This window comes from Gracilinanus agilis, chromosome 3 (genome assembly GCF_016433145.1).
Source record: "Gracilinanus agilis isolate LMUSP501 chromosome 3, AgileGrace, whole genome shotgun sequence".
Classification (NCBI taxonomy): Eukaryota; Metazoa; Chordata; class Mammalia; order Didelphimorphia; family Didelphidae; genus Gracilinanus; species Gracilinanus agilis.
The window spans coordinates 209,673,241-209,700,597 of record NC_058132.1 but is presented as its reverse complement, the minus strand read 5'-3'; the positions used below and the strand labels follow the sequence as shown (position 1 = coordinate 209,700,597).

The following is a 27,357-nucleotide window of genomic DNA, read 5'->3' as shown; positions in this document are numbered from 1 at the left end:
AACTAAGGGGAGAGAGAATTTTAGGCCCCAAATCAAACCCTGAAAAAAGAGTGGATTAAGCTCCTGAATGATCCAGACCCATTCTCTAGATTGACTAAACATACTGGATTCAGCTTTTTACTGCCAGGTACCCATGGAGATAATATAGACTCCTGAAAACTCATTCAGTTAAAACGTTTTCCTTTTCTTTTATTTCACTCTTTGAGCATCAGAGGAACAGCTATATTATTCAATTTGTATTGCCTATTCAGCAAGAGATGTTTGCAACATTTTAGCAAAGATTTTTAAGACTTCGGGAAAAAACATACAATAAATTTAACCTTCTAAATCAGTAGTCTCTAAACTTTCTTGATTAACACTACTATTAGTAAATATATTTTTAAATCCTTACTTTCCATCTTAGAATCAATACTGTGTATTGCTTCTTCTGTCTTGGAACCAGCTAACCGTCACAAAATGGACAGATGGCCACACAGCAACTAAGGGTCTGGGACCATATTTGAACCCAGGACCTCCCATCTCTAGGCTTGGCTCTCAATCCTCTGAGCCACCCAGCTGCTCCTAGTAAAAAATATTTTGAACCATGCACTTCACAATGTAATATTTAGTATATGTACTTTTGGATAATATATCATGCATATTATAAAATATTCACAAAAAGTAAATAAGGAAGCAATAAAGATGAAATTAACAATATTTTAAAATATTTTATTCGAATGGTACAAAAGGCCCTCTTTTGATTTCAGAAAAATATGTGACTGTAATGTGATTTGAATATAATCATTTTTTTAAAGTCTTGGCTTAATACTGTGATACAGTGATTCAAAAGTGTTTCTCGACTTGATTTATTTTTATTCTTGGCTTTCGATGGCTGCCATAGCTGAAAAAAGAGGTAAAGATCAAATGGAAGAAGTTCATTGTTGTCTGTGCTTATTATACCATGCTACTCATTCTTCACTGCTATCTAACAATTACTTAACAGTTTTTGTTGAAATTTGGCTAGTACAGTTCTCTTTTCTTTGAAGTCAATGTCATCTAGTCGAAATATATTTCATTTTTATATTTTTAACAAATGGGTCCAAAGTCTTCATTTTAAATTGTTTCCAGGTTTGAAAAGTATACAGATAAGAAGGGGGCAGTTGGGTGGCTCAGTGGAAGCTAGAGATGGGAGGTTCTGGGGTTCAAATCTGGCCTCATACATGTCCTAGCTGTGTGACACTTCACCCCCCATAGCCTAGCCCTTACTAGTCTACTGCCTTGGAACCAATACACAGGATTGGTTCCAAGGTGGAAGGTAAGGATTTTAAAGAATTTTTAGAGGCGATATACTTATATCTCTTTGGTGACACAAGCATATTTTAAAAAATATCTCTGATAGTGATTTCAGATTATTATCGATTGATATCTCAAGATGCAATGTACCCTAAGAAGAGGTTCATTGTGAATGGTTGTAGATGTAAATACATCTTTCAAATCATCTCCACCATTTTGAAACTTTTTTGGGCTGCCTTCTTGTTGGATCTGATTAAATTGTCCTCCTTTTTTGCTTCATGATGTGACTGATGAAGAATTTATACTAAGGAGTAGCACCAGTGTAGGCTTTTGTTGTTGTCTTGGACTTCCGACATAGTTTCTTTGCTGAACTTTTTAAGCCACTTGTCCATTTTGTGGTTAGTTTAGTTTCATTTTTAGATTAAATAAATAGAAGTTCTGCTATTTTTTTCCTGTACCTCAATGGACTATTCTGTACCTATTCTGGTATACTTCATTTGGAGACTCTAGACTTGTAAGAGTGACCTGATTGCTGAAGGCGAGTCCCTTTTCTCAGGACTAATGAGTCAGGGGTTCATTCCAAAGGAAAAAGGCGCTCAGTGGTGGAGAAGCTGGACTCAGCCTGGGACTCTGCCAGGTTCCACCTTGCCTTCCCTCAGGAGGTGTGTGTCAATGGCTTTGGAAGTGAAACTGGAGATTGATTTTTCAGTTCACACAGGTGGGGCATTGCTAAAGTTTCATTCCGAAGGGCTCCATATTTTTAGCTATCATTGATCCACACCCACAAGAGAATGGGAATATTTCAGACTGTTTGTTTCCATTTGTTATGTTTCCATAATAAATGGAAAAACCATTTATTTTCCACTGAACAGATATTTTAGCTTATAAGATGGAGTAGTTGTATGTCTGCTCAGGCCATGGTGAAAACTGGACTCTTTATTAATGGAGCTAGAGGAGGGATTTACCATTCTGAAAAATGAACTGTGTCTTCATCTAACATGTTTTTAAAACTGAAGATTCTTTTCCATGAACTCAATCCATTACTAAACAATGTATTTTGTTTTCTTTGAGTTAGAAACAATTCTGATTCCCTTTTTTTCTTATTGATTGATACAGATAACTCCACATTATTCATGGTAATCAAAGAGGAGCAAGAGATGTTTTAGGTAAACAAAATCAAGTTTCTTTTTGACCTGTTGTTGATGTTTCTTTTCTCACCAGAGGATAGCATGCAGAGCCAAATGGACTGATGCAAGTTTCCTTTCATTTGTCTGTTCTTCCCCATCCATCACAGTCAAATGATTACATGTTAGCAGCAGGAGAGTCAAAGCACTATATAATTCCTAGTCTAGATAATCGCATTTGGAATAACAACTCTAAGAGACGACTGAGGTAACTACTATGCTGGTCTTTATTATCCTTTCCTCTAAGCAGGAAACAAGGACCTATTTTGCACTAAAGGGGCATCACTGAGATAGTCACCCTTAATACAAATTGGATTTAGGCCTCTCCTTAACAGTACTTTTGATTCCAGATGGAAGCTGATATATTTCTAATAATGATTAGAGAGATAGTAAGCTAAACTTGCCACATTTGTTCTGTAAGTGATTTTTTAAAAAACCTTATATTCCATCTTAGAATCAAGACTGTGTATTGGTTCCAAGGTAGAAGAGTGGTAAGGGCTAGATAATGGGGTGTAAGTGACTTGCCCAGGGTCACCCAGCTAGGAAGTATTTGAGGCCAGATAGAAATGATTTTTAACACCATTAAATTCAATTTTTCTTTTTGCTTTAGTTTTTCTATCATGATTTTTGTTTGTTTGTTTTAGGAATCCCACCTAAGGGATTTTGTTCAGTCATTTTGCAGTTGTGTCTGACTCTTTTCAACTCCATTTGGAGTTTTCTTGGCAAAGATATTAGAGCAGTTTGCTGGAAACTGAGACAAAAAGGGTCTTGTGACAAGTCTAAGTGACCTGACCAGGGTCAAATAGCTAGTAAGTGTCTGAGGCCAGATTTGAATTCAGGAAGATGAGATTTTTGGACTCTAGGCCTGTCACTCTATCCACACTGAACTGCCCTAAGAGATACAGATAATGTATTATTGACAGTTGGCCATCAACTCAAAGTTCTCGATTAGTAGCAATCTTGTTATAATTACTAATCTTATTTTCATACAATTCCTGGCTAATAATAGATTATGAGGGAAGTCTCCCTCCTCACTCTAGACTCCATTCAATCATGCTTTCTCTAATGTGACCAGCAAGAAGAAGGCTGAAATGGAACCATTGAGGTATCAGTGCCTCATCCTGACTAAGCTTTCATTTTCTTCCTCTGTATGATCTTTTTTTCTTAATTTAAATTTTTATTTTTTAGAAAATTTTCCATGGTTTCATGATTCATGTTCTTACTCTCCCCTCCACTTCCCCCCACTCTCCCCCAAAGCCGACACGCATTTCTACTGGTTTTAACATGTCATCGACGTATGATCTCCTCTTGATTGATTTATGGCGAATCCCCACACACATTTAAAAAATTAGAACGGCCCTGTAGCCTCCAGGGGAGACTGCTGGACTTGAAGTCGGAAGTCACAGGGGTTTGAATTCTGCCTCTAGTAGGCAAGATCAGGAGGATCACAGATTGAAGCTAGAAAGCACTTTAGCACAATCCCACATTTTCTAGATGAAGAAACAAAGACACAGAGAAGGTGACTTGACTAAGTTCCCATGTGAGTAGGTGGCATGGCCAGCCTTCAAATTAGGTCCTTTCGCTTCAATTCTAAAGCTCTCTATTGATCCCATGTTTTTTAGATTGGTTAGGCTGTCTCTGATGAAGTTGATATTCATATTCATCTTAATTTCCCATTTTATCGTATTGCTATTTGGTCACTAAATTATGATCCATATTCGTTATCTCATCCAATAAGAGACAGAGCACCATTGAGTGGAAAGAGTGGTTTCTGAGTCATAAATCTGAAGGTTGTCTCTTAGCTCTAATGTTGCTGTGTGGCCATTGGAAAGTCATTTCTTCTTTGTTTTCTTCTCTGTAAAATGGGGACAACAAAACTGACACAATCCACTCATGGGGCTATTTTAAGGGCATGGGTGGTTCATGAGACCACACAGATCAATTTTATCTACAGGGTGGTAAGTTTTTGTTTGGGATTTTGATGTAGCAACTCTGAGTGAGAGATAGGAGGCAGCAAGTAGAAGGCAAGCCAAACTAATACCATCACCTTGACCACCATCTTTCTTCAGATCCTAATGGGGACAACCCAGAATCCTGAACCCCAAAGCCTTGGGAATGGCAGTGCCCCTTCAAACTACCAGACCTGCTTCTAGGCCAACCACCCCTACTACCTCCCCCCATGCCAGTGATCATGGGAGTCATCAAAATATTGGGATGCTAGGCACAAGTAAAAGCGCTAAGAGTAATAATATATGGTTAAGTGTATCTATATGAGTCCTTGCGGGGTAAAAGAGGAATTCTGGGAAATGTCAGGCAATATGTCTAGCAACCCCTTTTGAGGGGGGTTGACTTGGGTGGTGCTATGAGTCAGGAGGTCTTTACAGTCCTGGAAAAGTGAGAATCACCAGGAAGAAAGAGAATTGTTAGTTGTTTGTGGATTATTGAAAATCCTTTATATGTTCTCTGTATTTGTTTATGAGCGTCTTTGAGTCCTTTGTGTTTTCTATATTGTCCATGGGGTGGAATAAAGACTGTCCTGTCCTCGTTATTTTTATTGTTACCTTGAACACTTGTATCTACAGTATATCCTTGAGTGCTAGATCTAGGGGACCCTTTTCCTCTACATCGGTGAAAATCTAGACATGAAATATATGTGAGCAATAGTCTAAGATTTCCTAGTAGATGAACTAAATATTTGTGCTACTTAGTGTTTATGGAGAAGATAATATTCCAATGTTGAATTCAGTATATATGAACTTGGTATGAACAGCTCGTGAACAGGGAGAATGGGTTACATAAGGAAAGTGCTTTATATACTTTAAAGCACTACATAAATGTGAGCTATGCTATCCATCTACCCCAAATGATTTCACTGTTACCCTGTAGAGTCACTACCTTTTGGAGACTCAAGCACTTCAAGGGTTGCTTGGGTGGCAGTCTTCCAAATCACTGTTGTGGGGGACTGCACAAACCACTTAGCATCTGTAGACTTCAATTTTCCATATATAGATGTATATACCTATATATGTGTATATGTATATATGTGTGTGTACATATATCTAAGAAGTGGGAGTAAATGATTTCTAAGATCTTATGGCTCTAAGGTTTCAAATTCCTGACTCTTTCCAACTCTCCTTTATTATAATAAATGATAAAAAAATCCTAGGAATAACTTTCTAGTTTTTCATATCCTTCTCTTCTTGATTGATTGCTGTCTTGCCTCCAATAGCATGTGGCTTTGGGAGTGAGGCATTTAGATTTAGGATGTCTTTATTCTACACCAAGTTATATAAAAGGTTTCTACGCCTTGAGGGAAAATCCAGGGAACATATCTATATATCTATCTGCAGGAAAACACATTTGCCTAGAGTTAATATTAAGAGGAGACAGCCTGGTGGCTCAGTGGATTGAGAGCCAGGCCCAGAGATGGGAGATCCTGGGTTCAAATCTGGCCTCAGACCCTTCCTAGCTGGGCAAGTCACTTAACCCCCATTGCCTAGCACTTACTGCTCTTCTGCCTTGGAACATGCTGCATTGATTCTAAGACTTCAGAAGGTAAGGGTTAAAAAAAAAGAGTTAACATTAAACATAATTTGACATGGTTTGGTATATCTAAAAGCTTTCACATAGAATTGAGTACATTAAGGAAATTAGTAAAAAAATACTATTCTCCATAATGATTTATTTTAAGAAATGAAAATTTTACAGTGTATTTCAGGTGCAACAAGTTAATAAGTAAAATTAATTATAAAAACTTACATTCAATAAATGATCCAAGTATGAACTATTCAATTATTTAACTTTGCCTAGAATCACCTTGGAAGTGGTGAGATGCCTAAATTTTTAAGCTCTTAAAATTCAAAAGTGCAACTGAAGACTATTTTGACATCCTGGGTAATCAACTCATCCCCCAGCACTAATGGTTCTATTGTCTATAGACTAAAAAAGAAATCCTTAAACTAGGATTTAAGGATCTTCACGATCTAACTCCACCTAGTTTTTTTACTTCACATTCCTCCCCCTTAATGCCTTTTATGTCTCAGAAAAATTGGACTGGTCAAACTTCCTCTGTCTTAGCCATACTCTAACTGCTGACTTTTACACAGATCATTTCTCTCTCTCTCTCTTTTTAAACCCTTACCTTTCGTCATGGAGTCAACACTGTGTATTGGCTCCAAGGCAGAAGAGTGCTAAGGGTAGGCAATGGGGGTCAAGTGACTTGCCCAGGGTCACACAGCTGGGAAGTATCTGAGGCCAGATTTGAACTTAGGACCTCCTGTCTCTAGGCCTGTCTCTCAATCCACTGAGCCACCCAGCTGCCGCCCAGATCATTTCTCTTGCCTGAATAATCTTCCTTCTTTTCTATTCTCATCTTTTGAAATTCTTTCTTGAAGACTCAATTCAGGTGATTCCACCCCAGCTGAAAGGGATTTCCCCCTCAAATTTTCTTCTAGCATTTTATCAGGTTTTATCCTTGAAGACATGCACTGTGTTGTTTCATCTTTGTATCCCTGGGAACTAGCATGGTGCCTGGCAGCTAGTGGGTGCTTAATAAATGCTTGGTGAATTGCAATGAATTTATTCAAGCATATTTTTTTAGATTTGCCTGATCATTTGAGTACTTTTGGATCCATTTGGTTAAACCTAATAATATGCTTTATCTTGATGCTTTCTTAGAAGAGAACATTAAAATCTGCTCGGCTTCAGTGGGTACAGCTAAATGTGCTCCCGTGTCTGGATTTCTCCACAAAAGGCATATGCATATATGTACATGTATGTATATTACGTGAAAGTCTTTCTATCAGTTCTACAGTCTTGTGAAATATTGGTTCGGAATTTATTGATGCTCAATTGGTCCTTGTAAATCTCACTGTGGAAGAAAGTGGAATTCTTTAAAAAATGTTTTCCTTAACAGGAAGATACAAAGTAAAGCAGAAAAATTGATTTCACGGCATTTGTAGCATTTGGTAAAACAAAAGTATGCATATTTAAAAAATCAAATATGAAATATTATTAAATTAAAAGGCTTTATTGTCTGTGGTCAGTAGTCAGACCAAATTCTTACTGATTTGAAAATAAATTATTTTGATATGATTTCTGATGTAAAGGAAAGCAGTTTGTGGTACCATGTAATATGGCCTATATTTTCAATACTATGGAAATACAAATAGACTATATCCTGATGAGAATGAAAGGCAGTCACTATCTACAGGGATGAAATGGAACGAAGTTCCTTTTTTTTTTTATACCTTGACCTATTAGGTCTTCATGAAGACACATTTTCTACACGATGTGAAGGACTTTGAAAGCAGCCACAGCCTGTTTTTCTCTTTCGTGTCTGCTCTGGAGTATTTCTAGCAATGAGATTTCAGGTAAATTCCTTTCTTTTTCAGAAGATGGATTTCTCTTTTCCTTCGATTCTTGATCATTCGGATTTGACGGCAAAACTAGTTTCGGTTTTGGAATTTTCCTAGCATATTCTAAAGCCTAAAAACGTGAAAATTAAAATTCATTGGAAAGAGAAAGTGAAACCAGACCACCATCTATAAAGTCAATTTTAGAAAACAGCTATTTGTATTATAAAGAACTTTTTAGTTGTAACCTGTTTTTCTCCTATCACACTTGAAATCAGATAAAAAATAGAGATCAAATAAAAATGCACATAATTCAACATAATGCAACACAATTTAAACAAAATAAACTGAGCACAATACAAGTCTGTGCAGGAAAAATGCACAGATGAAGACTGAATCACGTTTTCTTTCATTCTTGGTACGGCTTCAGAATAAAAACCAGCTTCCTCAAAATGTCAGAGATGTATATATTTAATTTAATCTGACATTCTCATTCAAGCCAAGTTTCTTTAACAGAAATAGCAAGATCTTTTCATCCAAAGAGTACTGGTTTCACCTAGAAACTGAATACATAATGGCAGGTCATGTAAAATATGGTCATAGTTATAGAAATCATTACTTATCTTAGAATTCCAGAATTCCAGAAACCTTTAGATATAGGCAATCACTTCCCTCTTCTAACTGGCGCATCTTTAGAAAATCTAAGTGCTTCTGAGAAACATTCATATATATAAACATACATATAATTTTTTTACTTGTGAGGTCAATATTGAAATATTTTTGAATTGACTGAATTGAATTGAAATATAATATTTTAATATTTATAAAATTGTTGAAAGGAATGTTAAAACTCATCATACTATCCATCTTTAATATGAGTAATCCCAAATATATCATGAAATAATAATAAAAACATCTTCAATAGCTGAAATGAGCACAAACAGTATACGTAGGGTCAGCAATAGGAAAAAATCCTCACAAAGCTCTAGATCTTTCAGTGTATGTCTATCATAATTATTAAAACCTTTTTTTATTTGGATGTATTAATAGATATAGGGAGATAGAAGATAAGCCTGGGGATAAGGATGATCTGGGATCAAATTCTACTTCTGATACACAAAGGCTGTGTGACCCTAGGTAAGCCACTTATCTTCTCAGGATCCCAGTCATTACTTTAGGAGTTGTAGAACAGCCACAATGGTAAAGAATGTTTTCTAAATAGAGAGTTTTCCATGTGCTTGGACCAAAAAATCTTTTTTTTTGAATAGCACATATTACATAGGCTATTATGTAAAATTGTTATATGATAATTATAGTGCACTATGTAGTAGTACAATAAACCAAAAAAGGTGTCATGTTGTTCAGTTGTTTCAGGCACATCCTACTCTTTGGGACCCCACTTGGGTTTTCTTGGCAAAGATATTGGAGTGATTTGCCATTTCCTTCTCCAACTCTTTTGACAGATGAGCAAAAGGAGGCAAAAAGGGTTAAATGACTTGCCCAGGGCCACACAGTAAGTGTCTGAGGCCAAATTTGAAAACTTAGAGAGATGAGTCTTCCTGACTCCAGACTTGGCACTGTGCCCACATGCTATCTTGTTTGATTCTAGAGCAACTTCTTAAGTTATGTAGACCAGGTAGTATTATTTCAATGTTAGAACGAGGGCACTAACATACAGAGAAGATCACAAAGCTGGGTAATGGTGAAGATGAATTTGGAGCTGAGTCTTCCAACTGGATATACAGTATTTCCATTGTGTTGGCTCTCTTAAGTCAATCAATCACTCAAGAAACATTTATTATGTGTCTTCTAAGTGCCAGAGACTATGCTAAGCACCAGGAATAGACAAAGAGGCAAAAGACAAGGAGCTTGTGCTCGAATATGGAGTCCACATGTGCAGAAATAAAAAGTAAGCTCTGTATTAGATGAAGAGGCAATAGCTAAGAGGGAAGGTACTAGAATTAAGAGGGGATGGGAAAGGCTGCCTGTGCCAGGTGAGATTTTAAATGAGACCTAAAGGAAGCCAGGGAGGTCAGTAGCTGGAGTGGAAGGAGTGTGCCCCTCATGGGGGAGAGTCAGGAAAATGCCGGGAGCCCAGAGACGAGTATCTTGTTTGCTGGAGGAGACCAGTGTGCCTGGATGGAAGAGTGTAAGTTGGGGAATGAGGTGTGACAAAGGTAGGAGGGCTGCTTTGTCGTTTCCCTGGGTGGCAGTGCTCACTGAGCCGTCAGCCCTGTGCTTGAGGAATGTAGCCTTCATGACTGCATGGACAGTGAATGGGAGGTGGGACATGAGGCAGCAGGCGCTGCACAGCCCAGGAGTGAGGGGATGAGGGGCTGCCCCAGGGCAGCACTGTCAGAGGAGAGGGGGCGCATTTTTAATAAGCCATGGTGAACAAATAGGATAACGCCTGCGTGGGGAGTTTGTAGGCCTGGAAGGAAGGTGCTGCCCTCCTCAATAATAAGGAAGGTGGAGGGAGGGAAGTAGTTAGTGGAAAAAATGATGGTTCTGTTTTGGATTTCATGAATTTAAGATGTCTGTTGAGGGGGCAGCTGGGTAGCTCAGTGAATTGAGAGTCAGGCCTAGAGACTGGAGGTTCTAGGTTCAAATCTGGCCTCAGACCCTTCCCAGTTGTGTGACCCTGGGCAAGTCACTTGACCTCCATTGCCCACCCTTACCACTCTTCCACCTATGAGCCAATACCCAGTATTGATTCCAAGATTCCAAGATGGAAAGTAAGGGTTTAAAAAAAAAGATATTTATTGGACATGCAGTTCAAGAGGTCTAAAAGGCATTTGGAGATGCAGGATTGGAGGCTGGCAAAGAGACTGGGATAGGAAAAATAGATTTGAGAATCAGCATAGACAAGGTAATTAAGTCCATGGAATCTGAGATCATCCAATGAAGTCATAAAGAGGGAGAAGAGGAACGGAGCCAGGACAGAACCCTGAGGGACACCTAGAGTTGGAGGCTGTGATCTGGAGGAGGAGCCAGACAGAGGGATCAGAGAGGTAGGAGGAGAAACAGGAGACCTTGGGGTCCCGAAAACCTAGAGAAGAGAGAGTGATACACCAACAGTGTCAAAGGCTGCAGAGAAGTCAAGGACTTCTTTCTAGGCATGTTGGAAAGGCCATTGGATTTGGCAACTAAGAGTTCATTAGAAACATTGGAGAGGGCAGTTTGGTGGAATGATAAGGTCAGAAGCTATGTTGTAAGAACTTAGAGAAGAGTGAGAAGAGGTGACTTTTGGGGGAGTTCCTTGTTAGACAATCTGCTGTCTTGAATCTATTCATGAATAAATAATAGATTGTAAGAATAAAAAGTGGCACCGGGGACACTCAATCAAGGAGACGGAGAACTTAAGAGACTTAGGATAGAAGACAAAAACTAAAATATGGCAGTCTTAGAAAGCAACATGATGTACAAATTTCTAAAATCACCAGAATATTACTTGTTCCTCATCTAACCTCACCATCAAAACTGGATGTTTTTATTAACTTAGAGGGCTCTGTTCCAGAGCTCTGTGACTTTGTAATGCATGTTTCACTAACTTCATACCTTGTGGTTGAATGACTTCTGAGAACAATAGCCTTTTCTATTTTATGAAATCCTTTTTTTTCTTGAATAGCTACCTATAACATATAACCTTAAGATTATCCTAACCCAGGGGCCAAATTAGGGAGAAATGAAAAAGAAATTCTTTCTAACATATAAAAAAGAAATAATAAGAAAGGATTAATTCTTTAGGCTATATAAATAGTGGGATCAGAGAATGAAAGTGTTAATCAATTAATCCAGAGGTGGAAAGGCTCTTAAAGACCATATAGTCCAACCCAGCATTTTACAGATGAGGAAACTAAAGTGCTAAGCTTCTTCTATAAAGATACTTCCTTATTTTACTTTTTACATGTGATAAACTAGGGGATGGGGGGAATGCTATACTGGAAAAAGTATATGTAGAGAATTGAGCATAATGAACAAAGAACTATGTGGCAGAGTTAAGTTAGCACCATCTGTCTTTAAGTGTTAAATATTATTTAATAACATGTAATGGTGTGGATTACTTTAGACTGAATGTTTTTTTGGTAGGAAAAAACCTTATCTATCTATCTATCTATCTAGCTATCTATCCATCTATCTATCTATTATAGGCCTTTAAAGGGAGAAAGAAAGGAGTCAAAATTATGATTAGAAGATAGATCTTGGTGTGAGAACTCATCTTACCTTCTGACGAGAAATAGAAGTTTTATTCTCCGGTTTTACTGTTTGTGGTTTTGACCCAGAGGACAAAGTTTTCATGTTGTACTCTTGAACTTGTTTTGCATATTCTTTTTGTTGCTTTAATTTTTTTATCTGTTCAAAGAAATAGATTTGCAGTGAGATTTTCTGGTCTCCAGTACCATTCAGTACGGATCTCACTGTTCTATATTTACAGTAATTGCAGGTCTCAATGGATGATTAACAGTAGAGAGGAAAAAAAGTGTGATTATCAGCAGTAAACTGAGTGACAGTAATGAAAGTTAAATTAACTTTTCCTTTAGAACCACAATCTTTCTCTGCTCAGCAATATCTGTTCTGCAATAGCATATACACGGTGTACCTAGCAGTGCATAATTCACAAATATTTATTTCTCTGTTGCATTCCTCCCATTTATTTTCAATTTTGCTTCTAACTTTAAACAATAAGCTTTCTGTGCTGTGTTTCCACTAGAAGAAAGAGAGTAAAATAGATATGCTTTACTGAGTTGGAAATAGTTTACTCTTAAGTATCTTCTCGTAGCTACTCTTAAATTAAAAAAAAATTGAACTTAAATCCCAAATAAGACAGGCATTTTTATATATAAAGCACCACAGAGAGGCTTGAGCATGCAGTCATGAATCTGTATCACATATAGCTGCTTGCTTCCTTCTCCAAGATTACAACAAATTCAACAGGTTCTTTTTTTAAAAGATATTTTATTTCCCCAATTACACGTAACAACAATTTTCCACATATGTTTTCTGAAGTTATAAGATCTAAATTGTCTCCCTCCCTTCTCTTTCCTCTCTGCTCCTGGAGATGGTAAAAAACTGGGTTATGCATATATTATCACATGTTATTTTCACACAGCCATCTTGCCTGACTTATGTTTTCTACTGTTCTTTTCTAGGCATCTACTTGATTTTGCCCAAAGGAATGTTACATGAAAGGGAGCGATTATTTTTCTAGATGAAAACTCTTTAATTACATAATTAATTTTTCCCTAACATCAAAAATGGTGATATGTATGCATTTTGGTTCTTTGTCCTTTTATTAGTGAACATTAATCTTTTCATTTACCCACAAAATTGTTTTGCTAAGCAAATAATACATATAGGCAAAAGGAAATATTAGGTTCATTCAAGGGAATGCTATATTTTATAAAATCGTCAAATGTAGTATTTTATATAAAATAAAAGCAGTTTCAAAAATCTTACAATGACCCTGCATTTCTTTTTCTTTTCTTTTGGTAACCCGATTGCTAGCCCCTCTTCCTCCCTTCTCCCACTGCTCCAAACTGAAAGAAAAACAAAATATTTGTATCAAGTAGGTTTAGTCAGGCAAAACAAATCGCCACATTGACCATGTACAGAAATATTTGTCTCATTCTGCACCTTGAGTTTATCATTTTACTGAGGTAGATAGTATGTTTTATTATTGATCTGATGTATTTGTAGTTGGTCACTGAACTGATCAGAATCTTTTTCTTTTTCAAAAAAGATTTTACAATTTATTTTTAATATTATTTTTAAAAATATGAGTTATAAATTTTCTTCCTCCCTTCAGCCTTCCTCCTATCCATTGAGAAAGCAAGCAATATGAGGGTATCAATTAGGCGGCAGCTAGGTGGCTTAGTGGATTGAGAGCCAAGACTAGAGATGGGAGGTTCTAGGTTCAAATCTTGACTTCCTTGTCTACCTTGACATTCCTTAGCTCTGTGACTCTGGGCAAGTCACTTAACCCCGACTGCCTAACTCTTACGCTCTTCTACCTTGGAATCAATACCCAATATTGATTCTGAGGGGGAAGGGAAGAACTAAAAAAAAAAATATATATATACTAACAGTTATACATGTGAAATCATGCAAAACATATTTGCATATTAGCCATGCTGCATGAAAAAAGAAAAATGAGTGAAAATGATACTTTAATTTGCACTCAGAGTTCATCAGTTCTATCTCTGGAAATTGGGAGCATTTTTAATCCTAAGTCCTTCAGAATTGTCTTGGATCATTTTTACAGTTAAGTATTGTATTGATCAGAGTAAATAAGACTTTTACAGCTGACTGATCAGAATTCTGAAGTTTTTCTTGGTTGTTTTTCTTTACAATGTTGGAATTGTATAGTTGTTTTTCTCCTGGTTCTCCTCACTTCACTCTGTATCCATTCATACAGGTCTTTCCAGGGTTGTTTGAAACAGTTCTTGTCATTTCTTACAGCACAATACTATTCTATTATACTAATATACCATTTACTTGGCTACTGCTTAATTAATGGACACTCCATTAATATGTAGTTTTTTTTATATGTACAACCCATATTACCTGCCTTCTTGGAAAGGGAGGAGGGAGGAAGAAAAAAAGGAGACATAGATTTTTGGATATAGCTAATGTGAGAATGTTTCCCTTGGATTAGCATATTTGTAACAGATCATATCTATTATTGTTATATATAAACATCATATATGTACATATATGCAAGTATTTAAATTCCATTTTATTTGTATAAAAAGTGTTTTATATAATTATGTTCATGTAGCTCCTCGGTTTGGCAGATATACTCCCAGATATTTTATTCTGTCTGGGGTTATTTTAAATAAGGTATCTATCTCTTCTTGCAGGTCTTTGTTAGTGACATATAAAATGCAAATGATTTATGTGGGTTGTTGACTGTCTTATATTTTCCATATAATACTATCATACTGCCCATTCTGATTCCTTCAATTACTTTTTTCTCTTATTGCTATTGCTAGCATTTCTCATACAATATTAAATAAAATTGGTGATAATGGGTCTCCTTGTTTCACTCTTATCTAGCTTATCTCTATTACAAATAATAACTTTGTAATTATTTACAGTGGTTATAGGTAGATGCTTTGTATCATTTAAAGAAAAAATCCATGTATATTGATGCTTTCCAGTGTTTTTTACTTTTTAAACCCTTACCTTCTATCTTCCAAGGCAGAAGAGTGGTAAGGGGTAGGCAGTGGGGGTTAAGTGACTTGCCCAGGGTCACACAGCTAGGAAGTATCTGAGGTCAAATTTGAACCCAGGTCTTCCCATCTCTGGGCCTGGCTTTCAATTCACTGAGCCACCTAGTTGCCCCTTTTAAGTCTTTTTAATAGGAATTATCACTGTATTTTGTCAAAAGTTTTTTTCTTTGTATGTTGATATAATCATGATTTTTGTTACTTTTGTTATTAATAATCAATTATATTGATAATTTCCCTCATATTAAACCATCCCTAGATTCCTTGTATAAATCCTGTTTAGTAACAATTTATAATTTTTATATTGTTGTAGTCTCCTAGCTGGTATTTTATTTAGGATTTTTTAGAGTCTGTATTCACTAATGAAATTACGCTATAATATTATCTGTTTTTGCTCTTTCTCATTTAGGTATCAGCACCAACCCTGATGATTTTAACTTCATTAATTTTTTTTGTACAAAACATTTCTGTTTTAGACAAATCAAAATAGTCTATTTTTTCCCTTGTGATCTCTCTATTCTCTCTTTGGTTATGAGCTCTTGTTCATCCCATAGTTGCAATGGAGATTTTCTTTCTTGCTACTTTATGACATAATCTTTTATATCCAAGTCATGTATCTATTTAGAATTTACCTTGGTATGTGTGTGGTGTGAGATGTTGGTTTAAATCTAATTTCTCTCTGAATATTTTGCAGTTTTCTCAGAAGTTTCTGTTGAATAGTGAGGTTTGTTTTGCTTATGACTAATCCCACCCTGGACCTCTTATTCTTCTTTTTCCCTGCTCTCTCCCCTTCCCCAGTTCTCTTCTGTTTCCCTGTTATATCCAATATATTTCTCAACCTCTCTCTCTCTCTCTCTCTCTCTCTCTCTCTCTCTCTCTCTCTCTCTCTCTCTCTCTCTCTTCTACCCTTCTTTGGAGTAGATGAAAGTGAGATTCAAGTAATGTCCACTATTCCTATCCCACTACCCATGTTTGTGTAATATTCTTACATATTGATTTTAAACATTAGTTATATTCCTCCTTACTCTTGTTTTTCTTCCCTATTATATTCCTTTTCTGCATTTTTCTTCTCTTAAGTTTATCAACACAAAAAAATCGTTCCCATAACTTTTGTTGTATATAACTTCCTTTATCGCCCTTGATAGTATTGGGGCTTCTTAGACTCTAGATTCTTTATGTATAAGCTTTTCTATGCTAGAATGTATTTACCTGCTAATGCTTCTTTTCATTTCTATTTTTTGCATTTAAAAATTATTTATTTTTAATATCATTCAAAAATCAAGTTCCAGATTCTCTTCCTCCCTCCTATACTTCCTCCTCCCACTGAAATGGCAAGCACTATGATGTCAATTATACATGTGAAGTTTTGTATATTTCCATATTAGTCACATTCCAGAAAAAAAAGAACAAAAAGCAAAAAAACATAATGAAAGTAGAAAAATTCATGCTTCAATCTGCACTGAGAGTTCTACTGTTCTCCTTCTGGAGATTTAAAGCATCTTTTGCTTAAATCCTTACTTTCTTAGTAACAACTCTACAACAAAAGGTAAAGGCTACGCAAACGAGGTTAAGTAACTTGTCCGGGATCACACAGCTAGGAAGTATCTGAGGCTAGATTTGAACTGAGGTCCTCCTGACTCCAGGCCTGGCACTCTATGCGCTGTGCCATCTAGCTGCCCCTGGATAGCAATTTCATCATGAGTCCTTTGGAATTGTCTTGCATCATTGTCTTGATCAGAGTAACTAAGTCTTTCACAGCCGATCAGTTACAATATTGCTGTTAGAGTATACAATGTTTTGGTTCTGCTTTATCTTACTTTGCATCAGTTCATGTAAGTCTTTCCAGGCTTTTCTAAAACTGTCATTTCTTATAGCACAAGAATATCCCATCACAATTGTGTATTACAACTTGGTCAGCTATCCCCCAACTGATGGGCATCTCTCTCTTCCATTTCCAATTCTTTACCACCACAAAAGGTGGTACGAAAATATTTTTGTATATATAGGTTTCTTTACCTTTTCTTTGATCTCTTTGGGATACAGGACCAGTAGTAGTATTGTTGAGTCAAAGGATATGTACAGTTTTATTTTATTGTATTTTTTAGAAAAATTTTCTATGGTTAAATGATTCATGTACTTACTATCCTCTTCACCCCCGACCTCCCCCCCATAGCTAACATGCATTTCCACTGGTTTTAACATGTGTCATTGATCAAGATTTATTTCCATATTATTGATAGTTGCATTGGTGTGGTCCTTTTGAGTCTACATCCCCAATCATGTCCGTCTCAACCCATGCGTTCAAGCAGTTGTTTTTCTTCCGTGTTTCCTCTCCTGCAGTTCTTCCTCTGAATGTAGGTAGCATTCTTTACCATAAATCCCTCAGAATTGTCCTGGGTCACTGCATTGCTGCCAGTACATAAGTCCATTACATTCAATTTTACCACAGTGTATCAGTCCCTGTGTACAATGTTCTTCTGGCTCTGCTCCTTTCATTCTGCATCAATTCCTGGAGGTCTTTCCAGTTCACATGGAATTCCTCCAGTTTATTATTCCTTTGAGCACAATAGTATTCCATCACCAGCATATACCACAATTTGTTCAGCTATTCCCAAATCGAAGGGCAGACCCTCGTTTTCCAGTTTTTTGCCACCACAAAAAAGTGTGGCTATAAATATTTTTGTACAAGTCTTTTTCCTTATTATCTCTTTGGGGTATAAACCCAGCAATGCTATGGCTGGCTTGAAGGGCAGGCAGTCTTTTATAGCCCTTTGGGCATAGTTCCAAATTGCCATCCAGAATGGTTGGATCAGTTCACAACTCCACCAGCAATGCATTAATGTCCCAATTTTGCCACATCCTCTCCAACATTTATTACTCTCCCCTGCTATCATTTTAGCCAATCTGCTGGGTGTGAGGTGATGCCTCAGAGTTGTTTTCATTTGCATTTCTCTAATTATTAGAGATATATTAGAACTATGTATAGTTTTATAGCCCTTTAGGTATATACCAAATTGTTCTTCAGAATAGTTGGACTAGTTCACTATTTGCTGTTTTGCATTTTAAAGTTACTACTTAGTTCTGTTCTTTTCCTCAAGAGTGACTGTGAGTCCTCTATTTCATTTTTGCCCCCTAGAATTATATTGTTTTCCTGAGTAATGTCCTTGTTCTTCTGGAATATCATTTTCCAAGTTCTCTTCTCATTTATAGTGGTAGCTTCCAAATATTTGTGTGATCCTGACTATTGCTCCTCTGGTAACTCAACTCTTTTGGCTCTTTGCAGTATCTTCTCTGACCTCAAAGCTGAATTTTGGATGTGACATTGTTGGGAATTTTGATATGGGAGTTGCTTTCAGAAGTTGACTGGTGTATTCTTTTTTATTTTCATTTGCATAATTATTCTATTAAGTCTGGGCAGTCTTTATTAATATTGGAGATTTTTCTTTCTTGCTATTTTATGATATAATCTTTTATATTCAAGTCATGTATCTATTTAGAACTTATCTTGGTATGTATGTGATGTGAGATGTTGGTTTAAATCTAATTTCTCTGAATATTTTGCAGTTTTCTCAGAAATTTTTTTCTTTTGGTGTATTTTTTAGTCACTCCAATGATTATTAGATTTTATCTCATTAACCTATTTACCTACAACAGTTGTAGTAGGTATCTCTTAACTAGAGATACTTAACATTTTCTTCTATTTCAGGTGTTTGATTTTTTTCTAGCATTTCTTGTTCTTTTTATGAAATCATGGATATCTTTTTGGTGCATTTGGAGGAGTCTATTTCTTGGGTAATGTTTTATCTCTCTTAAACTAATTTTTAAATTCTCCTTCCAAGTCCTTCCTCTAAATCTCTCATTTCTTTTTCAATTCTTTCCTCTAGAGCTTATTTCATTTATACTATTTAAAAACTTTTATTTTTCCCCTCCAGGATTTCAAATGACCTTGTGACTAAGCTGTGTTTTTGAAATTTTCTTTTTTTATTCTTTTTTCTTTTTATAAAACCCTTAACTTCTGTCTTAGAATCAATACTGTGTATTGGTTCTAAGGCAGAAGAGTGGTAAGGGCTAGGAAATGGGGGTGAAGTGACTTGCTCAGGGTCACACAGCTAGGAAGTGTCTGATGCCAGATTTGAACCCAGGAATTCCTATCTCTGGGCCTGGCTCTCAATCCACTGAGTCAGCCACCTATCCCTGAGATTTTCTTTTTTAGAAATTTTGGAGTTGTTTTCTTCGAGTTTGTATCTTGGGTGTCCCAGGAGTCATAATATTTATCATTGTTGTCTTCTCAAAAAAAAAAACAAACCCACAAATTTTTCCAGTCTTACTTCCTGAATTGGGAATTTTTTTTCCAGAGGCAGACTTGGCACACTTCTGGAACGAGCTTCTACATGGATTTCCCTATTACTATTTAGTTTGATGCTTTTTCTCAATCATTACTGGAACAGTTGAGCAACATTGCTGGACTATACCATTTTATCTCTCAGCCCTCTTGCCAGTTAGCATCTCTATAGCAACTATTTGTTTTGCTTTAAATATGATTTTAATAGTTTCTTTTGTTATTTTATATCATTATAATTTCCTCAAGTGTATTTCTCCCTCCACTTTCCAGAGAGCCATCCATCTAATAATATTTTTTAAGACAAAAAAAGCTAAAAGAAAAAACGATCAATAATTTGAAAAAGTCTGGAAATAAGTACAATGTTCAATGTTTGCAGATTTACTACCTCTGCAAAGGGAAAGCAGAGTGTTGTCTTCTCATATATGTTCTTTGCAATCATGCTTATTCTTTATAATTTTGTAACATGCATTTTTTATTTTGTTGTGGTTGTTCTTTTACTTTACATTGTTTTAATTACTACGTATATTATTTTCATGGCTTTGTTTGCTTCACTCTGCATCAGTTCCTGAGGATCTTTTCATGTTCTCCATATTCATCATTTCTTACAAACACAGTAATATTCAATTACATTCGTGTACCATACTTTAACCAGTTCCTCAATAGATGGGCAACTAGTTTGTTTCCAATTCTTATCTATAACAAAAAGTGCTGCTATTCTGAATATTTCGATATATACGGGGTATCTTCTTATTTTATTTTATCTTCTTATCAATGGCCTCATTGGGTATATGCCTCATAAGAGAATCTATCTCTGAATCAAACTATTTTAGTCACTTGGTTTTTATAATTCAAATTACTTTCCAAAACAGCTGAACTGATTTATAGCTCTAACAACAACACTCTAGTGTGTCTATCTTCCTACAATTTTTCTAATATTGACTATTTTCATTTTCTGTCTCTGACAATTTGTAGCATATGAGATCAAACTTCTTTATTTTGCATCTCTCTTCATACTAATGATTCGAAGCATGGTTTCATATGGCAGTTAGTAGTTTGTAATTCTTTTTTGAGAACTTTGTGTTCTTTTGATACTTTTTGTTCAAGTTTTTGACATCTTTTTTCTTTTGTCTATTATGGGGAATAGCTTTTGGCTATATAAACAAATGAATAAATATATACATGCACACATATGTAAATCTGCTACACATACCTACCTTTATACAAATATATACATATATGTAATTGTTTACATACTTTTGATACCAAACCTTTTTTCTTAAGAAATGTGATATGAATATTTTTTCCTCTTCAATTGTTTCTCTTATTTTAGATTCATTAATTCCCTTTATGCAGAAAGCTTTTCAGTTTCATTTAATCAATGTTTTTTATTTTGTCCTTTATAATCATCTCTATCCCTTATTTGGTTAAGAATACATCTCCTTCCATAGCTGCAAGAAGTATATGACCTGGTTCTTTTCTAGCTTTTAAAAAACATCATGATTTTTAATATTACGATCATATATTTACTTAAAATGTATCATAGAATATGATTTAAAATGCTAGTTTAAGCCTAATTTCTGTTAGACTATTTTCCAGGTTTCCCAGAAGTTTTTTTTTAAATCAAATAGGGAGTTCTTTCTTAAATAATTGGTTTTCTAGTTGATGGAACACTGGGTTGTTGAGTTCTATTGTTCTCTGATTCTCCCTTGTCTAGCTTGTTCAATTAATCTACTCCTCTGTTAGCCAGTTCCAGAAGGTTTTGATAAGTATGGCTTTACAATATAGTTTGAGGTCCAGAAATTCTATTCCCCCTTTGTTCTTACCTCTTCATCATTTCTCTTTATATTCAAGATCAGTGGTGTTAAACTCAAATTGAAAAGTGGGCTACTAAATTGTACATAAGGATCCCTGAGGGCTGCATACTGCCTTAGTTTTCAAATGTGATATTATATATGTTTTATTGTGTTTTTATTTATTTTGTTAAATATTTCCAATTCACATTTTAATCTGGCTTGGGTTGCACTTGTAGGCTGCTTGCTATACTTGGGCTATGTATAAAACACTACATCTTTTATTTTTCCAAATGAATTCTGTTATTATTTTATCAAGTTTTATAAAGTATCCATTTAGTAATCTGATTGATACAGTAGTAAAATTGCAAACTAATTTTGGCAGTATTGTCACTTTTTTATCTAGGCATGGCATGGACATGAGCTTTGACTCTTCTAGCTATTTAAGTTGTTCTTTATTTCTTTAATGAGCACTTTGTAACTGAATCTAAACAAGTCTTTTGAGTGCTGGGGTAAATTGATCACTAGATATTTTATGCATTTTATTGTTTAGGAATTCCCTTTCTATTATTGCCTCTTGGATTTTTTATAATTATGTAAAATGCTGTTGATTTTTGAGGATTTATTTTATTTTGCTGAAATGACTCTCAATTTGTATCTTTGATAATTACCTAGGATTTTCAAAGAAAACTATCATATCATCAGCAAATTAGGCATAGTTTATTTCCAGTTTCTCTCTTTTTACCCTTTTCTTAACCCCTTGTTATATGGCTTTTGTCTTTATTCCATCAAAATTGCTCCAAATTTGCTAATGATTTCTTAGTTGCCAAATCCAATGGCTTTTTCTCATTTTCTCATTCTCCTAGAACTCTCTGCAGCCTCTGACACTTTTGATTGTGTTCTCTTCTTTGATATTTTCTCTTCTTTAGGTTTTCAGGACAACACTCTCTCCTGGTTCTCTTCCTACCTATCTGACTACTCCTTTTCTATCTCTTTTGCTGGATCCTCCTCCATATCACACACTCTAACCATAAGAGTCCCTTAAGTTCTTCCCTGGACTACTTCTCTTTTCCCTCTATACCATTTCATGTGATGATCTCATCAACTCTCATGAATTTAATTACATCCCTATGCTGATGATTTACAAATCTACCTAGCCCAGTGTAACTACTCTGCTGACCTCCAATGTCCATCTCCAACTACCTTCCGAACATCTCAAACTGGATGTCCACTAGACATCTGAAACTCACAATGTCTCCCACCCCCACTCCACCCCCCATATCCAAGCTGTTGCTAAGGCTTGTTGATTTTACCTTTGCAATATCTCCCAAATATATTTCCTTCTCTGCTCTGACACTGCCATCACTTGTGAAGGCTTTCATCATGCCATGGCTATTGCAATAGTCTGCTGATGGGTCTGCCTGTCTCAAATCTCCCCACTATAATCTATTTCCCATATTTTCCATTAGGATACAATTTGGGAACTTTACAATTAACTGAATACATACAAATTGATGTTTTCATTTGTATTTGTTTTATGGAAAAGATATGATCTGGGCCACTATTATTATTCTTGTTAGACATGGCTATTAAATTCTATATTTAAGTCAAGTTAAGCATTTATTATGTGCCATGGACTATGCTAACTGCTGGAGATAAAAAGAAAGGGTAATAACATGGTTCCTCTGCCATTGGGGAGTTCACATTCCAATGGAATTCAGGACAAAGAATTAGGGGTTGGTTTTCATGCATTTGTGCATATATATGTGTATATATATGTGTGTGTATATATATATATATATATGTAATGTTTGGCTTAAAGATACAGGAATAGCACAACACCTCAGTTTTATAGAGGGAGGGTAAACATTATCTATTGTACCTACTTTGTCTTTGACGGATTCAAAGTCAGGTCCAAGGCCTCCAAGTTTCACATCTTTTTTCTGAAAACCTTTTAGCTTGTAAGTCTAAAAAGACAACCACAGAAAAAGAGTTAGAAAGTTTCCCTGTATACCTAAAATGGAACATTATGAAAATGAAGAATGAACAGTGAACTTCAGTGGTTTATGTCTTAGCTATTCATAGATTCTCAAATGGAATATTAACACTGATTGTGATTTAATTTTTCTACTTCTAAAACAGGAATAATTTTAACTTGAAAAATGATTGTTTCTAAAATCTTGATACTTCAAAAGTGGCTGTTATTATTGCTAACAATGGTAATTTTAAATTAAATTGCTATTACTACAACTTTATGGGATTGGCAAGGAAAGTATATTTGATACCTGAAAATATTATATAAATATAACTCTACAAAACTGAGTTATTTACAGGAAAGTTCAGTTTGGTAGTAAGTAAGCTAGATATATTTTCTAGAAGTAACTTAATTGAAATACATAAGAATATTACTTAAAAGACTATATGTACTTTGTTTTACCTTTCCATATTGTCATTAACAATACTGTAAAAAAATTTTGCCAGAAAAGAAGCAGAGGAGGCAATAATTATACCAATCTTCCAATGAAACACAGAAAAATGATTGAAAGGAGAAAAAACTACTCAAAATTCATTTACCCTATTCAAAAGCAAGAAAACATTGTTATGTCTTAGAAGGACTTAGAAATTCATTTTGCTTAGTGATTTTTTCAGATAATTCAAAATGTGATGAAAATATATTTCACAGTACAGAATTTGTCAACCATTTCATTTTAAGAATGCGACCCAATACAACAAAGTATCTAGTTGCTACTGAATTAATGGAATTATGGGATCATCATAAGCAACAAAAAAAATCACCATTATTTTTCTAAACTTGGCAGAAAGCTAGGAAATTGATCCAACTTCTGGTTTTACTGTTAAAATTTGAGCAATGATAATAGAAGTCTTTGTGGTAAAACCTATCCCTTTTTCTTCTGCCTTTGAGATACCCTCAATTCTAGACAGTTTGGGGGATTTTAGCAAAGATGATCCAAAGAAATTTAGAAGAAGATAATTAGTTTAACATACATCTACAGTGACTTACAACTCATATTGAAGGATTGGATCCTTTGTATGAGCTTTATTGATAGTAGGTGCAAAAATAATTCTAAACAAATACTAATTATTTTAGCAAATTTATGTCCAGCTGTTAAGGTTCAGAAATATAATTTATACATTTTGAAAACTTTTACTTGCCCAAGTTAACATTGGAGATTTACTTAGTGTGAATTTACTCTTTCTTTTCCTGATCTTCTAAAAAGTTGGCAGAGATCAAAGGAAAGGGAACTCAGGGACAAACTCTAACCCCCTTCTTTTACAAAGGAGAAAAATAAAGCCCAGTGAGGTTGTTCATTGCCCAAAATCACATAAGTAGTAAATCACAGAACCAAGGACTGAGAAATGAATTCTAATCTTCTGGCTTTCTCTAATCTATATACTTTAGAAAAAAATCCATTTCATGATATTATATATGGCTTGATGAATACAATAGTCAAAATTATAAAATGATATGCTATAAGTCAATGTAATCAACTACAGGAATAAGAAATATTTTCATAAAAATTATCTGTTATTTATGTTTTAACCACACTCTGACAACAAATTTACTTAAAGATTTAGAGCTTCCAATCTTGATTTAGATGAAACAAGATTAAGAGACATGGGGTCAGTATAAATGGTACCTTTTCCTTAGAAAAGATTTGAATTTTTTTTAATTGGAGTATGCTTTTTCTATTTTTTTTGGCCTTCCTTTATTTACTTTTCTCCAAATTTTACAAAAACAAACCAAACAAGCATTTCCAAATACAAAGAAAAAGAAGATAGTATACAAATGAAGTCACAAATCTCCTATATCTTCAGTTTATTTTTCTTCATATCTATATAATAAATCTCATCCACAAGTGTCCCAGCCCCTTCCTAACCTTCCTGCATCATAGAAGATATTGTTAAGGAGACCAGTTTGTACAAATAAATTAAGTTCTTCATGTTTCACCTTTCTATTTACTTCCTGGAAGTAACATTCACAATTTATTCTTCCAGTATTAATTCTATAGCCATGTATAATATTCTCCTTGTTCTATTCATATCACTGTTCATTAGCTTGGTTAGTTCCTCCAAGTTGTTGTTGTTTTTTAATCAGTCTGCCTGTCATTTCTTATGGTGTAGTAGTATTACATCACCATCATATTACCATAATTTGTTTAGCCATTCCCTAATTGATGGGCATCCCCTCAATTTCCAATTTTTAGCCACCACAAAGAGAGCTGCTATAAATATTTTAGAACATATGGGTTCTTTTCCTCTTTCTCTGATCTCCGTGGGAAACGGATCCAGCAACACCAATGGGTATACAGAATTTTATAGTTCTGTAGGTGTAATTCCAAATTACTTTCCAAAATAGTTGGAACAGTTCATATAACTCTGCCAACAGTGTATTACTGTCCCTGTTTTCCCACATCCCCCCCAACATTTGTCATTTTGCTCTTTTGTCATTATAGCCAGTCTATTGGATGTGAGATGATATCTCAGAGTTGTTTTGGTTTGCATTTCTCTAATCAGTAATGATTTAGAGCATTTTTTCATATAGCTATATGTGGCTTTGATTTCTTAAGCTGAAAATTATTCATATCTTTTGTCCATCTATAAATTGGGGAATGGTTCTTATTCTTATAAATCTGACAAAATTCTCTCTATATTTTATATATGCAACCTCTATCTAAGAGAATTATCCATAAAATTTTCCCCTAATTTCCTACTTTCCTTCTAATTTTTTCAGCATTTGCTTTATCTGCACAAAACACTTCAATTTAATGCACTCAAAATTATTCATTTTACATTTCACAATGCTCTCCATCTCATTGACTAATGTTTCTCTCCTATCCATAAATCTGAGAGGCATTATGTTCCTTTTTCTTCTAATTTACTTATGATATCTCCTTTTGTGTCTAGATCATGTAATCATTTTGATCTTTTCCTGGTGAATAGTGTTTAAGTATCGATCTATACCTAGTTTCTGGCAAACTAGCTTCCAATTGTCCCAGCAATTTTTACCAAACAGTGATTTCTTATCCTCAAAACCTGCATCTATGGTTTTATAAAATTCAAGATTATCATAATCTTTTATTGCTTTTTGTTGTATGCCTGTGTGATAATTAGATTAAGTCTACACTGCCCATCTTTAGATTTAATCACCAAAGGTGAGAGCACCTTCCAATTCTGGGAGATCCTAACCCACAGGTGCTAGAGTGAGTAACGAATCAGAGTCAACCAACCGCCCCCTATACTTTCTATGAGAAAGCGTCTATTGTGATTGGACACGCAGGCTGGGGAAGGCACTGGAAGTGACTCATAATACGTGACCCCTTTAAAAGAGGGGGTTGAATGAGTGAGGCTGCTTCTGGTTTGGTGAAGGGACCTGAGGAAGCTTTGCTGGTTTGGGATGGAGACTGTTCCACGAGGTGAGTTTAAAGACTGAATCTTCCTGAACTTCTATTAAGAAACTTCTTCTTATAGATTCTGTGAATGAATTTTGCTCCATTCACCTCCGGGCCTCAGGCACTTTAACCCTTGGCTGAGGGTTAAGATCTACCTGTTTTAATTAGTGGGATAGATTCTTATTTTCTTCCTCTCTCTCTTCTCTCATGTAAATAAATTTCCATAAAAGTCAATTTTGATTTGAGATTATTCTTGAGGATTGATAATAGTTCAATCCTCTGGTGACCATCTTTAATATACTGAACCCATAAAACCCCTTTTTCACCCTTACACTGATCTACCTTTGTTTCTTGGTCAGTACCTGAGAGTTTTGATAATTACTGCTTTATAATTTAAAATCTGGTACCACGAGACCCCTTTCCTTTACATTTTTTTCATTAATTCATTTGATATTATTTTATTCTTCCAAATGAATTTTATTTTTTTTCTAACTCAATAGAGCAAGCTAATGAAGACATGGAGTTAGATCCACAACTTTTAGGGTCACTTCATTGTAGTCAATGTCTAACTCCAAAACCTAGGGAAGGTCTTTTATTTAGGAAGCCTTTGGTTCTTTGATGCTTCAACTTCCTCATAATCCATTCACTTAACTAGCTTCTGGTCCTCTCACTCTACCAAAATAAGATTCTCTTCTTCAGCATAGCTACAATAGGGACTTCCCTCCTGACCTCTACTTTTGCATTTGCTAAATTTTTATCCACTTCTCACCTCTTA

The 27,357-nt window shown here is 35.3% G+C and overlaps 1 protein-coding gene across 1 annotated transcript in view; it reads right to left on the bottom strand.

Moving 5' to 3' along the window:
• Window positions 1-7,487: 7,487 nt before the first annotated feature.
• JHY (junctional cadherin complex regulator) overlaps window positions 7,488-27,357 on the bottom strand; it is a 104,323-nt gene continuing 84,453 nt past the window's right edge. The window contains exons 6-8 of the mRNA XM_044669649.1: window positions 23,058-23,138; window positions 12,035-12,163; window positions 7,488-7,943 (exon numbers count right to left, since the gene is read on the bottom strand). Coding sequence (XP_044525584.1) covers window positions 7,740-7,943; window positions 12,035-12,163; window positions 23,058-23,138 — 414 coding nt within the window. The 3' untranslated portion in view covers window positions 7,488-7,739. The remainder of the gene's footprint in view (window positions 7,944-12,034; window positions 12,164-23,057; window positions 23,139-27,357) is intronic.